Source organism: Oenanthe melanoleuca, chromosome 20, assembly GCF_029582105.1.
Source record: "Oenanthe melanoleuca isolate GR-GAL-2019-014 chromosome 20, OMel1.0, whole genome shotgun sequence".
NCBI classification, from domain to species: domain Eukaryota; kingdom Metazoa; phylum Chordata; class Aves; order Passeriformes; family Muscicapidae; genus Oenanthe; species Oenanthe melanoleuca.
In genome coordinates, this window is record NC_079353.1 from 10,618,957 (window position 1) to 10,632,509 (window position 13,553).

The 13,553-nt window shown below is 47.9% G+C and overlaps 2 protein-coding genes across 2 annotated transcripts; both read right to left on the reverse strand.

The window, feature by feature from the left end:
- Positions 1–1,273: 1,273 nt before the first annotated feature.
- LOC130261366 (protein FAM83D-B-like) lies at positions 1,274–6,516 on the reverse strand. Its single transcript, XM_056507499.1, has 4 exons — positions 5,218–6,516; positions 4,187–4,354; positions 3,473–3,597; positions 1,274–3,226 (listed from the first exon to the last, which is right to left on the reverse strand). The coding sequence occupies exons 1-4, from the start codon at positions 5,665–5,667 to the stop codon at positions 2,836–2,838; spliced, it is 1,134 nt and encodes a 377-aa protein (XP_056363474.1). The 5' UTR covers positions 5,668–6,516; the 3' UTR covers positions 1,274–2,835.
- Positions 6,517–13,068, reverse strand: LOC130261365 (protein FAM83D-B-like). The gene is made up of 4 exons (XM_056507498.1): positions 12,467–13,068; positions 9,756–9,923; positions 8,949–9,073; positions 6,517–8,593 (listed from the first exon to the last, which is right to left on the reverse strand). The coding sequence occupies exons 1-4, from the start codon at positions 12,914–12,916 to the stop codon at positions 7,639–7,641; spliced, it is 1,698 nt and encodes a 565-aa protein (XP_056363473.1). The 5' UTR covers positions 12,917–13,068; the 3' UTR covers positions 6,517–7,638.
- Between the last annotated feature and the right edge of the window lie 485 nt (positions 13,069–13,553).

The following is a 13,553-nucleotide window of genomic DNA, read 5'->3' on the forward strand; positions in this document are numbered from 1 at the left end:
CGCGGCGGCGTTGCCATGGAGACCGCGCCCCCTGGCGGCCGATCCCCGTGTGGCAGCGACCGGAGCTCTCCGCGGGTAACAGATCTGCCGAATATTGTCCAATATTGTCCGATATTGTCCAATATTGTCAAATACTGTCAAATACTGTCTTTCTGCCCTCTCGACTCTGTAGGGCCAAATATTGCTGAATACTGCAACCAAGGCACAGTGGAGTTACTGCCAGCGCTTAGTAACAGATCTGCCTTTCTGCCCTCACAGCCCCATAACAGGGCCAGATATTATCAAATACTTCAACTAAGACACAACAGAGTTAGTCAGGATTCAGAAACAGATCTGCCTTTCTGCCCTCTCGACCCTATAGAGCCAAATATTGCCAAATACGGCAACCAACACACAGCGGAGTTACTGCCAGCACTCATTAACAGACCTGCCTTTCTGCCCCCACTGCCCCATGGGCTGAATATTGCCAAATATTGGAACCAAGACACAGGGCTGTTCCTGTCAGCATTTAGTAACATCTAGTATTTGGCAAACTGCCGTGCGGGTGGGTAGGCTGGCAGCACTACCGTGGCTGCCTGAGGAACAGTGGACTATAAGGGAATGAGGGATGAATTGGGATCAGGAGAGGCCCTGACCAGAGCAGCTGTGGCTGCTCCATCCCTGGCAGTGCCCAAGGCCGGGTTGGATGGGGCTTGGAGCAGCCTGGGATAGTGGAAGGTGTCCCTGCCATGGCAGGGGGTGGGATGAGATCAGCTTTAAGGTCTTTTCCAACCCAACCCGTTAGCCCCAACCTACGAGAGCACACAGGATTTAATGGGGTCGAAAGATCATTGCCCAAAAGTCCCTGTGAATAGATGGAGCTGTGCCCCACCCCAGGCTACTTACAGGCTGTTTAAACCACAAACACACACATGAAAGCCCATGGAAGTTACTATTGAATCAATCTTAATACAGGCTTTGAAGTAGAAGCTAGAGGAAATATAAAAAATAGAAAGTTTAGTAATGCTGTCACATATTCATGCTTATGGGAAAATAAAAATCTACTCACATCTTACATTCTTATAACTTCCCATGCTAGCAGTGCAGTTATGGTGATTAACACAAACTGCACCTCACAACACTACTTCCATGGTCCTTGTTTTGCTGAGTAACCACATGTAAAAGAGGTTACTTAGTTATAATTATGATGTTCTTAAAGTTCTAAGTAGGTTTTTCAATGTACTTTGGATATTAAATCCACACTATCAAAAATAAACACGACTCGCAGTATTTTGTATCATCAATATATTAGTAATTGTTGAGAAAAAATCCAATATGGAAAGAGCTGCCTATTAATGAGATGAATAACAAAGTGGAAAAGTTATACTTGACAAAATATATACAGATAATTATTATGAAAATAAGATTGCACAAACAGTATTTTGCACAGAGTTCAACACTGTATGGGGCTTGCCTTTATGGAAAATATAGCTAAGAATAAAAATACATATTTCAAACTTCTTTACATCTGGATGGAAATTAATAGTACAAACATATGAACTGTTGAATATTTACAGATTAGGAGAGCCAGAATTATTACATTTCCATGATTGTAAGTGCAGAAGAAAGAGGGCCCAGATGAGTTGCATACTAATCAGCAGTACATTTTTGCAATGTCCATTTTTGTAAGATCCATCTGTCCATTTTAATGTTACCTTGCTGCTGCTTAGCTGAAACCCATGTGAAATTCCCCTGCCAAGTTTTAACCTTCCCCTTTGAAGCCCAGAACCCACAAAACACTCACACAAGCACATACCCGAGTATTTTGCAGTAGAAGAGCCACAAGAACAATTGAGAAATGGTAAACCTTTGTTTTGACTAATGAATATCTGCACTGGCTGATGCTGGAACTTCTGTACCTCAATGTGCAGCTGTTTGGGAAGATAGATTATTCATCTGAGGGTGTTTTTTTCCCCCTCCAGTAATGAATGGATTAAAAAATAATAATAAAAATATTGAGCTTCCAAGAGACCTTAAAAATGGTTCTGTTGCTGACTGCTGTGTCATTGCATTTTTGGGGAAATTAGAACTTTTGTGAAGAGGCAGCAGCTTCACAGATCTCAGATTTACTCAATTTTTCCCACAAGATCAGACAGCAGCAGCAGCTACAAAGAAAACAAAAAGTCTGTCTGGTAATGCCAAGGAATTGGTCTCACTTGGCTCTCCTACAAACATAGTGGATCCTTTAGAATATTATTCCTTGCATACATTATTGCATGATGTCCAACAATCCAAACAGTCTAATACAGAGGCCATTTGAAATTCAGTCACTGCTAAAGCCTTGTTTGCTGACACATTAGCTTGTTCTGCCTGCCAGCACAGCTTTGTATGAGAAAATGTAACATTAGAGAAGCAGTAGTGTGGTACTGACCCACTGGTTTCTAGATTAGGGTTACTCCTGTTCTGTGTTGTGAACTAGTTAGTGGAGAGTTTGTAAAACACAAGACCAAGACTGATTTCAGAGCCTGCTTTCACCTTGGGACAGACTTTCAAGCAATATGAATTTCAATACCTTGATTTATTTTAAAAAAAAAAGGTTGAGCTACTGAGTTATGATGCTGCCAACCCACCAGCTTAAAACATGCATGAAGAGATTGAGAAATGAAAATGTAATAGAATAGTAGAAGTCATTAATGGCTTTATAGTATTCTTCGAACAAAGCCACAATGGCAGTTTCACTTTCTCGCAGTCTGAGGTTTCTTTCCCAGCTGCCCTCACAAACACTGCAAGACAGTGCTGGACAGGGATGGACGTGGTTCCTGAGGTTCTGCTCCTTGCTCTGCAGGGACATGCAGTTCATCTCTCTATGATCCAGTGTGGCCTCATAACCAGGGAGCCATTCCTCTTAGTCAGCGGGGGAGAGGTGTGCATCGTGTTATTTGGGGAGTACATGGCCTCCCTGGAGGCGTGCAGCCAGCTCCTCTTCCTCTTCAGATCTCCTACAAATGCTCTCAGATACAGAAATTCCATTCTCAGGAAGTGTTCCCTGGTCACGTCTCTGGAAGCCACTGTTATCCTGAACAGCTGGTCCCACACCCTGTTCTTCTTGCAGCTGGAAAACTCTTTGAGGTCGATAGGCTTTGACTGTGAATGAAGAATCCGAAATTCCAGGTCAAAGTGGGCAACTGCAGGGCCTGACAGGATCAAAATGTTACTGCTGTTCAGCTTCCCATCTGTCCATGTGAAACTAGCAAAGGAAGAGTGAGAAATTATGAGTTAATTCAAAATAATCAGTAACAAAAGAATTGACTGAAAATTCTCTTTCATCACATTTAGTTATGTTGTACTCACAACCTAACAGATGAGCAATGGGCTGTTTTAAGGATAAATGTCAGTCATAAAATCTGATAAGGAAAGCAATTCTGCAGTATTGCTGGTTTTCATTTCCATGGAGAGAAATCATGTAAAGCAAGAGAAAGAAATTGGCACTTGCCTGTAGGAGCCTGTTGTCACTCTAATGCCATCAATTAACATGAACTTTTCACGGACTTTTCCAATGATTTTGGTGCCTGACCTGGTGCAGTATGTGCTCCCCGTGATAATCCGAACCCTCATCAACTGTCAAAGACACAGCAAGAGTCAGGTGCACTGCAAAGTTCAGTGATTGCATTTAAAGGAGTAACACAGAATAACTATGCTGGATAAACTGCACACTGGCACAAGAGTCACCCTCTAGGAACCAAGTGAGGATTTTATCTTGTTTTTAGGCAAAGAGGTGACATTAAGAGGCAAGACCATAAACTGACTGTGCAGAATGTGACTGTGAAAATTCCTGTTACCTAATCATCAGGATCCAAATTCCACAGAATCCTGAGAACCTGCTTCTCCCTCAGCCTTCAAAGTTTCAGTGAGCCCAAGCAACTCCAGTCATGCTTTAGGAACTGGACATTCCTCCTACATTTCCTTGAACTTTCAATTAGTATTTGTGCTCAGAAGGCAGCTGTAACATCCAATTACAAAGGTTTCAGATTTTTTATTAATTGCTATCTTTTGTGAGAACAGTTAAACCTTTCAAGATAGAGCTGGAGCTACATAAAACCCATTTTAACTCATGGCAGCAGGTGTAATAATTTCTTCTTTTAACAGCTCAAAGATTACAGTCACAAGAGGATCAGTCCCCTACCTTTATAAATATGACAAGGCTCACCTTTTCCTCCTCAAGATCAACTCCCAGATTCTTGCACATTTTTAGAAAGTGAGAAAATGAAGAGTGATCTAGAAGGATATACACTTTAACTTGCCGTTGGCTACAGGCTTCCAAGAGGTCTGTGAAGATATCAGTATCTGTGAAGGAATCCATAACCAGGGCAATCATCTGAAACAAGTTTCAGAAGAATCCATTAGGCTGCTTCCACATCATTGCAAGGGAGATAGTACATGAAAAATTTGCCTTTCAAACTCAGCATCCCCCCTGCCTTTTTTTCAGGTAGTTATGGAACATGGTACAGTCTTCTATGATAAAGAGTATTCTTCCTCACCCTGAGATAGAACTAGATCCCTGGTTTTGTCCTACCTTCTTCTTTCCTAAGCAAGAAGTTTTTTCCTTCTTGAGAACAGATATCTTTTCCTCATAAGCATTGCCAGAAGAAAAAGGCGAGCTAACTTCCAATACTAGAGTTTTCCATTATTTCAACTTTTCAAATATGAAAAGAAACAGTAAGAAAACCCAAAACCACCTGTGTCAGACTGCTTTTTACATTTCACCTCTCTGTTTGAGATAAAAGACAGGCTCGTCTTCACCTTATTATCCCGATTCTCATATTTCAGGATCTGACTAAAACATCCCTTGAGAGCCAGATCCTACCCGCACAGATATTCCCCGTGAGCTGAACCCAGGGCTTGCCGTGGATGCTCCGCAGGATGGGGAAGCAATGGCTGTTTCAGAGAGCCGGGAATGGGCACGCTCGGGATGTTTCGCTCACGGGTGCCAACTCCCCGAGGGAACTTAGCGGCACCCGGAGAGCCCGGGCTCGGCTTTCGGCAGTATGGGGCGGGGGGAAACTGGCAAATAATGAAGCTATTTTAAAATAACTACAAAAGATGTTGGTAAAGACATAAAGCAATATGAAACAGCAAAGTAATTAAGATCGGAAGGTTATGTAGAGTAAGCGAAGTGGGGCAGGACGAGGTGGCCCCGGGAAGCCGCGCAGGCGGGAGCGGGCGCTGCCGGGCACTCACCTGCCGGGCGGAGCGGATCTGGCGGCGCACCGCCTCCTTGCAGCCGTAGATGCTGTCCCCGCAGCCGGGCTGGAAATGCGCCTCCACCCGCGTCAGCCCGCGGAAGGCGCCGCTGGCGAAGCCCGGCCAGCCCAGCTCCAGCGCCGGCGGCTCCAGGTCCGAGCGCTCGGGGAAGTAGGTGAGCGACGAGGCGTCGAGCGAGGCGCCGGCCGAGGGCTCTGCCGCCGGCTCCGGGCCCGCGGCGGGCGGCAGCGCGGCCCGAGCGATGTCCTGCACCTCGGGCTCCGACAGGAAGGGCGGCAGCTGCTCCCGCCGCAGGAAAGCGCGCAGCGCCTCGGGGCCGCCCGCCACCAGCTCCTCCAGCGCCAGGCGCTGCGCCTCGCTGTACGGCCCGGCCGGCGGCGGCCAGCGCCCCGAGCCCTCCTCCAGCCACTGCGACGCGTTGGCCATGGCCGGAGCGCCCCGCCGCTGCCCCGGCCCTTTATAGCGCTCCGCGCCTCCCGCCCGGCTCCGCTCCTCCCGGCCGCTCGCCCACGGGACGGTCACGGGTGGCACAGCCCGCAGCCTTCCCCACGCCCAGGGATGCGCCCACAGGAGCGCCAGCAGCTAAGGAGGGAGGATCAGCCCAGCCCCGGATCAAAAGGCTGCTCCTAAGGTTGGAGAGGGCAAATAGCCCCAGCAGGAAAGCACCGAGCGCCGACGCTTAGTCACTTAGTCACCCCGATTTAAAATGCCAAATAAACAGAAGACAAAGCTCAGCGATAATCAGGTGAAAACTCCACGGCAAAAAGGAGTTTAATTGTAAACTGTTTCTTGTTCCTTTTAGAGTACCTTAACAGCTGCACGGTATAATAAAGTTAAAAAGCACATAGAACAAAAAAGGTAATTTTATATACATTCAAGAACTGCAGGACTTGTGCTCTTAAAAATACAACACGATATTGCTGTTGAAGGTGCAATCTTGGCTGCCTCCCTGCAACTTGGCTTGCTGCCAGCGTTCCAGATCCACAAATCAAGTAATAAACTACCTTATCATTTTGAACAAGTGCAGACAGAACCTTTTTCCCTGCCTCCTTTAGTAAAGGAATGAGTGACTGCTCTGAAATCCAAGTAATAAAAGTAGCTAAGCCGTCCATAGAGATTTCAGACTGGAATACCAAAGTTAGTTTTTCTCAACACTTGCAGGCCTTTTGAGTTGTGGATATTTTTATTCATTCATTCATTCATTCAATATTCAAGCCAACAGCTTAAATGTGCCATCTACTGGACACACATGCCCCTAAATAAAAACAGATAACTCAGACTGATTTGATTTGGCAAAATTCAGTGTGGTTGGCCACTGAAATACTGAGATGCAGGTCTAAAGAAAAACAGTACAGGTCACATCTCAGGGAGAGACTGCACACACTGCTTAGGTAAGAGACCCAGCAAGCACAGATATGCACAGAAACCTGCAAACGGTCAGATAAAGGCTTTGCAAAGCAACCAGACCTAAAGTCCACTCAATATTTGAAGTATCTTGAAAAACTAGAATGGCACTTTAGCTTCTTAAACCAAGTTAGTAGTGGAAACATGATAGATCAGGAATGAGTATTTCAGACACCACAGTTAAAAAGAGAAAAATGTTTATTTAACTCTTACAGTTATTTGTAAATTAACATTACCCAGGATAACTCGTAACATTCTGTAGTGTGTTTGTCAGTTTACTTTTGAATAGGGCCTTTGTCCAAGCCCTCAGTAGCTGTCCCACCTTGGAGCTCACTGCAAAGAAGGAAGTACACATATACACACACATATATATTTTCATACCTCTAAACAAATTCACAACAGCATGATCAAACTAAAGGGCTAGTTAGGTCATTCAGTTCCAGAAGGTTTAAACAATGGAAAAGTAACACAGTTGAAGATAACCTGCAACAGTTTCAACAGACTTTGCAACTTTAGTGGAAGAGTAAGGTATCACAGAATAAAATCAGCTTTATGGCTCTCTGTAAAAGCTGATTCTTCTCCTTTCAAAGATAAAGTAGACATTAAAGACAGTATTGGGAAAAAAAGATTGAGAATTCCTTGATATAAGATAGATTTCCAAAGCCACTCTGAGCAAGTTCAGTGCATCTCAGATTTATCCAAGTTTACATAAATTAAAACTAGGGCATTAGCAATCCAGGAAAGCAAGTTCAGTTTTGAGGTTAAATACCCAGAATTAAAACAATCATCACCACTAATGCACACAAGAGAAACCTGCAAGTAGTTACTACATAATTCCTTTTTCACCGCTTACATTGCATAGTATAACACAAAGTGCCGGAGAGTGGTGTACATTAAAGAAGTAAAAGTGCTGGACGGAAGGGGAAGAATCTTCAGGTACAAAGTGACAGCAGCCTGAGCCGGGGGTCTGTGTGTTGAGTGGTCAGGGAGGAGTCATTTATTGAGGGCAAAGAGCGAGGCGCCGCGGAGGCTGCGCAGGCTGGCGCTGATGTCCCGCCTGTGCCTCAGGCCACACCGGCCGGGGACCTGCGGCACGGAGCCGGCAGGGACACGGCCCCGCCGCGACAGCACCTCCACCATGTGGCTCAGCTTCGACCTGATCGTCGAGTAGTGCAACTGCCTCTCTTTGTGCAGCTTCTGGAAATATTGGGCCCTGTGACTACTGGGATATTCAAAGGACCGCAGAGAGGATATGGAGCCTGTAGAGCTTGCAAGGGAGCACTGGGATGATGATGATGAAGACAATGATCGCAGGCTAGAGCTGGGTACAGCCTTTCCAGACAGAAAATACTCTTCTCTTGACAGCTTTCTGGGAAGGAGGGGTGTTTCTGTGCCCTCTTCCTTTGTCTGTGTCACTGCAGTCTTCAGCAAAATTGATGTCTGAGTGCCTGTCACTCTGGCTGTGACAGCGGCCTGGGTGCCAGTGTCTGCTGTGGCAGCGCTGGCCTGAGTGGCTGCGTTACACTTGGTCACAGTTGCCATCTCTTCCCACGGGCCAGTTTGAGTTGATACACTTTTCTGCTCCGCTGCAGCCACTTGATTGCTGAACAACTCCTCCTCACACAGGCAAGAATGCCCCAGGGTACAAAGCTTTCCTGCAGGAGTATATTCAGTCTGATCTGTTTTTTCCAGCAGTTTCTTTGGAGTGCTAGACAATCTAGCAAATTCTGCTCTCAAGTTGCCTTCCACAGTATATTCTTTAGAGGATTCTGTTCTGGTCAGCAGGTGATCAAACATGCCACTGTTCCTGCAGCTGGACGGTCGCTTTGGGCTGATGGGCAGTGACTGGGCATAAAGAATCCTGAACTGGAGGTCAAAGTGTTCAACCACTTGACCTGACAACACCAGCAAGTTGCTGCTGTTCAGCCTCCCATCAGACCATGTGAAACTGTTGAAAACAAACCAAGACTCTCAGTTACTCTCCAGTGCATTTCAACAATACAGCTACAGACAGCAAGACTCAGCTTAAAAATTAAGGCAAGGTAAGGTAAGAAGCCAACAGACTGTTCATTTCTGCAAGAAGAACTCTATTTAGCCATGGCTAAGCTCTCTGCTAGCAACAAGTTGTGCAAACCAGTTTTCCAAAGGTGTTTTCAGATTTGTGTCAGCTCCACTTCGACTCAGCTAGTCCATGTGCCATTGGCACTCACTAACACTGGGCAAACTGCAAAGTTAGTACATCTTTTTGCAGCAAATCTCCGTTTCTACAGCTTCACTGGGCACCAGCAGATCCCAATACTTGCCTGTAGGAGCCTGTTGCCACTCTAATACCATCAATTAACATGAATTTCTCCTTGGCTTTCCCGACAATTTTGGCACCTGACCTCATGTAGTACGTGCTCCCTGTGAGAGTTCGAACTCTCATCATCTGGTTCAGAAAAGAAAGGAAAAAAGTAACAGCAAATGTAAGTTAATTTCTAGAAACTTTTGATTAGCAATTCCATTTAAAAGCAGCTATGCATAGTTTAGAAGATAGGAATGAGATTTACTTTTTTATACAGTTTCTATGAGTGTTTTTAGTCACACAGTGCTAAATTGTTGTTGGATTAGGTGAGGTCAGCTCCAATTAACTACTGCCCAGAAAGGAAGGAGTGTTTGTCCCTCTCCAGAGAAACTTTTACTGAAGTGAACATAAGCCTCTCCAAGCCAAGCCATAATGCAACCATGTCCATTTGTATTCACAGCAAATCACCTGGCTCACATCATCCAAACCCTTTTAAAAGCAAGTATTAGGAAAGAAAGCAGATGATACCAGAGCTGTGCCACCCTTTAGCTTCCCACGTTTCTGTTTTCCTTAGCAAGCAGTTCCTTGAGCCAAAGAATAAAGCTATTTAAATATTGCAAAATTAAATCTCTGAAAACTGCTGCACCCTCAGGACAGGGATGCCAGTGCACACTGCACACAGGGCTGGTGCACATCATATGGGCAACAGACAGGCTGCTTTAACCTTTCAAGGCAGTCTGATGCTTTGCAGACAGGTTTTTTGGATATGCATAACCAGTACCACAAAAATAAAAACAAACCACACTGACCCTAATTTAGTACTTACACTTTCCTGCTCAGGACAAACTCCCAAATTGTTGCACATTTCCAAGAAATGGGGTACAAAGTCCTGGTCAAGAAGGATGTAGACAGGGACTTGGCGGTTGCTATAGGCATCCTGAAGGTCACTGAAGATCTCAATGTCTGTGAAGGAATCCATCACAAGGGCAATCACCTGCAAGGGAAGTCATATCTCTTACTCAAGGGATTTATTTGACACAAGGCCACTGCCTCCCCCAGCCATTTTCTCCTGCTGCTATCACCAGGGCCTCATGCACAATTCCTCGTCCTGCTGCATAGGCCCTGGCAAGTTCTAAAATATTTCTATATTCCCACAACACTCCTGTAAATTCATTGTGCCCAGGCATACAAAGCATGGGCCTGAAGGGGTTTTTCCTCTGTCTGATGTGTTTGTACACTGTCACCTCCTCCTTTCCTACACAATCCCCTGTAATGGGGCCACACTGGGGAAGCTATCACAGCGAAATCTGGACTCCAGACAAACCAACTGCACACCTGTTCTCTCAGTGTTTCAAGCAGTGACAGGAGCATTAGCTCAAATGGCCTCCTTGATGTCAGATCTCACAAACCCCAGCTGATTTCCAGACTCTTCCTAGTTTCTATATTCTTACTGAGTTTCTATCCCTTACCTTCACAGGAAATGCCTCTTCTCACCCAACAGTTCTTTCAAAAAGGCAAATCCTAAGATGGGAATATCACATTTAGGAACCATCTCTCCAGCTAATTCAGAGCCACCTCAAACACTGATTTGGTGCTAGAGTTCTCACCCTTCAAAATCATTTCGGTGTAGGGAGACAAAGGCATAAAGGATTCAGGTTTATGACTGAATTTTCCACTTTTCTGTTAAACCAGCATAAAGAACAATGATAACACAACCACTGTGGGTAGCTGGCACCTGCCCTTGTCAGATGGAGGCTGCTCAGCACACCCAAGGTGTGTAAGCATGCAACACAGCTGCTCTGTGTGTGGCATGGCCTGTACTCACAGGAAACCTTTCCCACAGGAACAGGCTGAGCTTTGCATTCCCATTCTCTGTCCTGCTCCCTAAGGGACTGGTTCTGTTTGGCTGAGTTCTGACACATAACATACACAAGCACATGGGTATTTCTAAAGTTACATTATGCTGGGGCTTCTTGCATGTGTCTTGAGATTCTTGCCACCCAATCATCACTTGTCTAAGTGTTGGAGAAGATTAAAAACCGATAAGATGTTTTTGACAAGACCAGACAAGTAAGAAAACCACCCCTGAAAACAAAACAATTCACCCTAAATCTTTGGGAACACTGATGCCTTCAGATGACAGCTCAATTCACAGCACATTTGAGTTCTAGTCCCAGAATTAGCAGCTGAAAAAGACACAGTTTTGCCCAAAATATTTAGAGGAAAGAGAGAAAACCCTTTTTTCTACTCATGCATTCAGGATAGCAAGGACAAGATCACAGAAGTCACATGAACTAACTGCATTTGAGTGCCTTAGTTAGAGAAGAAATTATGCAGCATCTGAAGTTTTCCCAGTCTTCACATCAACTTGAGGAACTCAGAAATTATTGAGAAGTATCACACAGAATCTGACATTCAGTAAATTTTAGGGTGTCAAAAATGTCCGTTTATGTTCACAAAAATGCTCCCTGGATCAGGCACAGCCACAAATGAGGCAGGAGCAGTTTGCCTTGCTCTTGGCTCAGTGTGAGAGAAGGTGTTTGTCAGGACCCTGCAAGGAACAATATTACAAACAAGTACAGTTTTTGGGGAAAAGAAATGTCTTTATGGTGTTTACTTGAGTTACTAGACTGGTCTCATATACCTGTAGGGATTGTCTGAGAACAGAGTTTCCTCTGTGACCGTTTCTGGCCAGGATCCAGTCGTTCATGCCATCCTCACACACTCCCTAAGCTTCTGCCCTGGGAAGGGAGTACAGACCACGCTCGGTTCCTGATTCAGGGTGTGCCGTGCACGTTACAAAAAGAGACAGGGATTGCTTCATCTGGCCACCCAAAAAGGAAGCTACACATTTAAATTCTAGCTGAGCCAATGGAATGGCTGCTAAGGAGAAGGGTGGTTCCCGGCTGGGGATTACAGTTGGAGGCTATAAACTCCGGGAATGCCAGGAGTTACAGGGAACAGTTACAAGTTCCTACGCCACGTGATTTTCTATGTGCATAAGAACAAAAGCGTCCGCTCCTGTAGGAGAAAAGTCCTGTAAAAAGCAGTTCTATACGTCACTTGGGCGCAATTAGTGAGCTAAGGAAAGGAAATACAATAATGGTGTTATATCCCATAGGTAACCTTCTCTAATAGAAGAGGCTTTTTCTGTGTCACACCCTTCAGAGCACAGTAGAAGGTTTCTGCAAGCGAACCTGTCTGACAGAGCACATCAGTGGGGAATCCTGAATGGGAGACCTCTTGCCCAGCGGGGAAGCAGCATCGGCTGGATGCAAGGCTGTGCTGGCCGCGGCAGCAGCGCTGCGGGCCGGGAGCACTCGGCGCATCCGCTCCAGAGCACCCGGGAAAGGCAGGGCTCGTCGGGGCAGCAAACAGAGTGCCACTTTTCCCGTATTTTCGAGTTGTCCTCCTTAATGAGACACTGCTCGACAAGGGCTTTAAAGCCACTTGGCTTTGCTCGTGCCCATTTTTTATGAGCTTGCAGACCCAGGGGAGAGGGGCCCCGGGCAGGGCAGGGCGCTGCCGGGCACTCACCTGCCGGGCGGAGCGGATCTGCCGCCGCACCGCCTCCTTGCAGCCGTAGATGCTGTCCCCGCAGCCGGGCTGGAAATGCGCCTCCACCCGCGTCAGCCCGCGGAAGGCGCCGCTGGCGAAGCCCGGCCAGCCCAGCTCCAGCGCCGGCGGCTCCAGGTCCGAGCGCTCGGGGAAGTAGGTGAGCGACGAGGCGTCGAGCGAGGCGCCGGCCGAGGGCTCTGCCGCCGGCTCCGGGCCCGCGGCGGGCGGCAGCGCGGCCCGAGCGATGTCCTGCACCTCGGGCTCCGACAGGAAGGGCGGCAGCTGCTCCCGCCGCAGGAAAGCGCGCAGCGCCTCGGGGCCGCCCGCCACCAGCTCCTCCAGCGCCAGGCGCTGCGCCTCGCTGTACGGCCCGGCCGGCGGCGGCCAGCGCCCCGAGCCCTCCTCCAGCCACTGCGACGCGTTGGCCATGGCCGGAGCGAGGCACCGGGCCCGGCGGGCGCTTATGGCGAGTTTGAATCCAAACAGCGCGGCCGCCGCCGCCGCCTTCCCCGCCCCGCGCCGCCGTTGGCTCCGGCAGCGCCGCACCGCCTCCGCCGGGCGGGACCGGGGAGCTCCCGGCTGGGACAGCCCTGCCCCGAGCCCTGCCAGCCTCCAATGGAGCTCCCGGCTGGGACAGCCCTGCCCCGAGCCGTGACAACCTTCAATGGAGCTCCCGGCTGGGACAGCCCTGCCCCGAGCCCTGCCAGCCTTCAATGGAGCTCCCGGCTGGGACAGCCCTGCCCCGAGCCGTGACAACCTTCAATGGAGCTCCCGGCTGGGACAGCCCTGCCCCGAGCCCTGCCCCGAGCCTTGCCAGCCTTCAATGGAGCTCCCGGCTGGGACAGCCCTGCCCCGAGCCCTGCCAGCCTTCAATGGAGCTCCTGGCTGGGGACAGCCCTGCCCCGAGCCCTGCCCCGAGCCCTGCCAGCCTTCAATGGAGCTCCCGGCTGGGACAGCCCTGCCCCGAGCCCCGCCGCCTTCAGGGGCGGGCAGGGATCGCGGAGCTTTAGCCCCGAAAAAATCAAGCCCCTCTGAGAAGGGCTTCTTGAGAAGTGCTAACAAATGC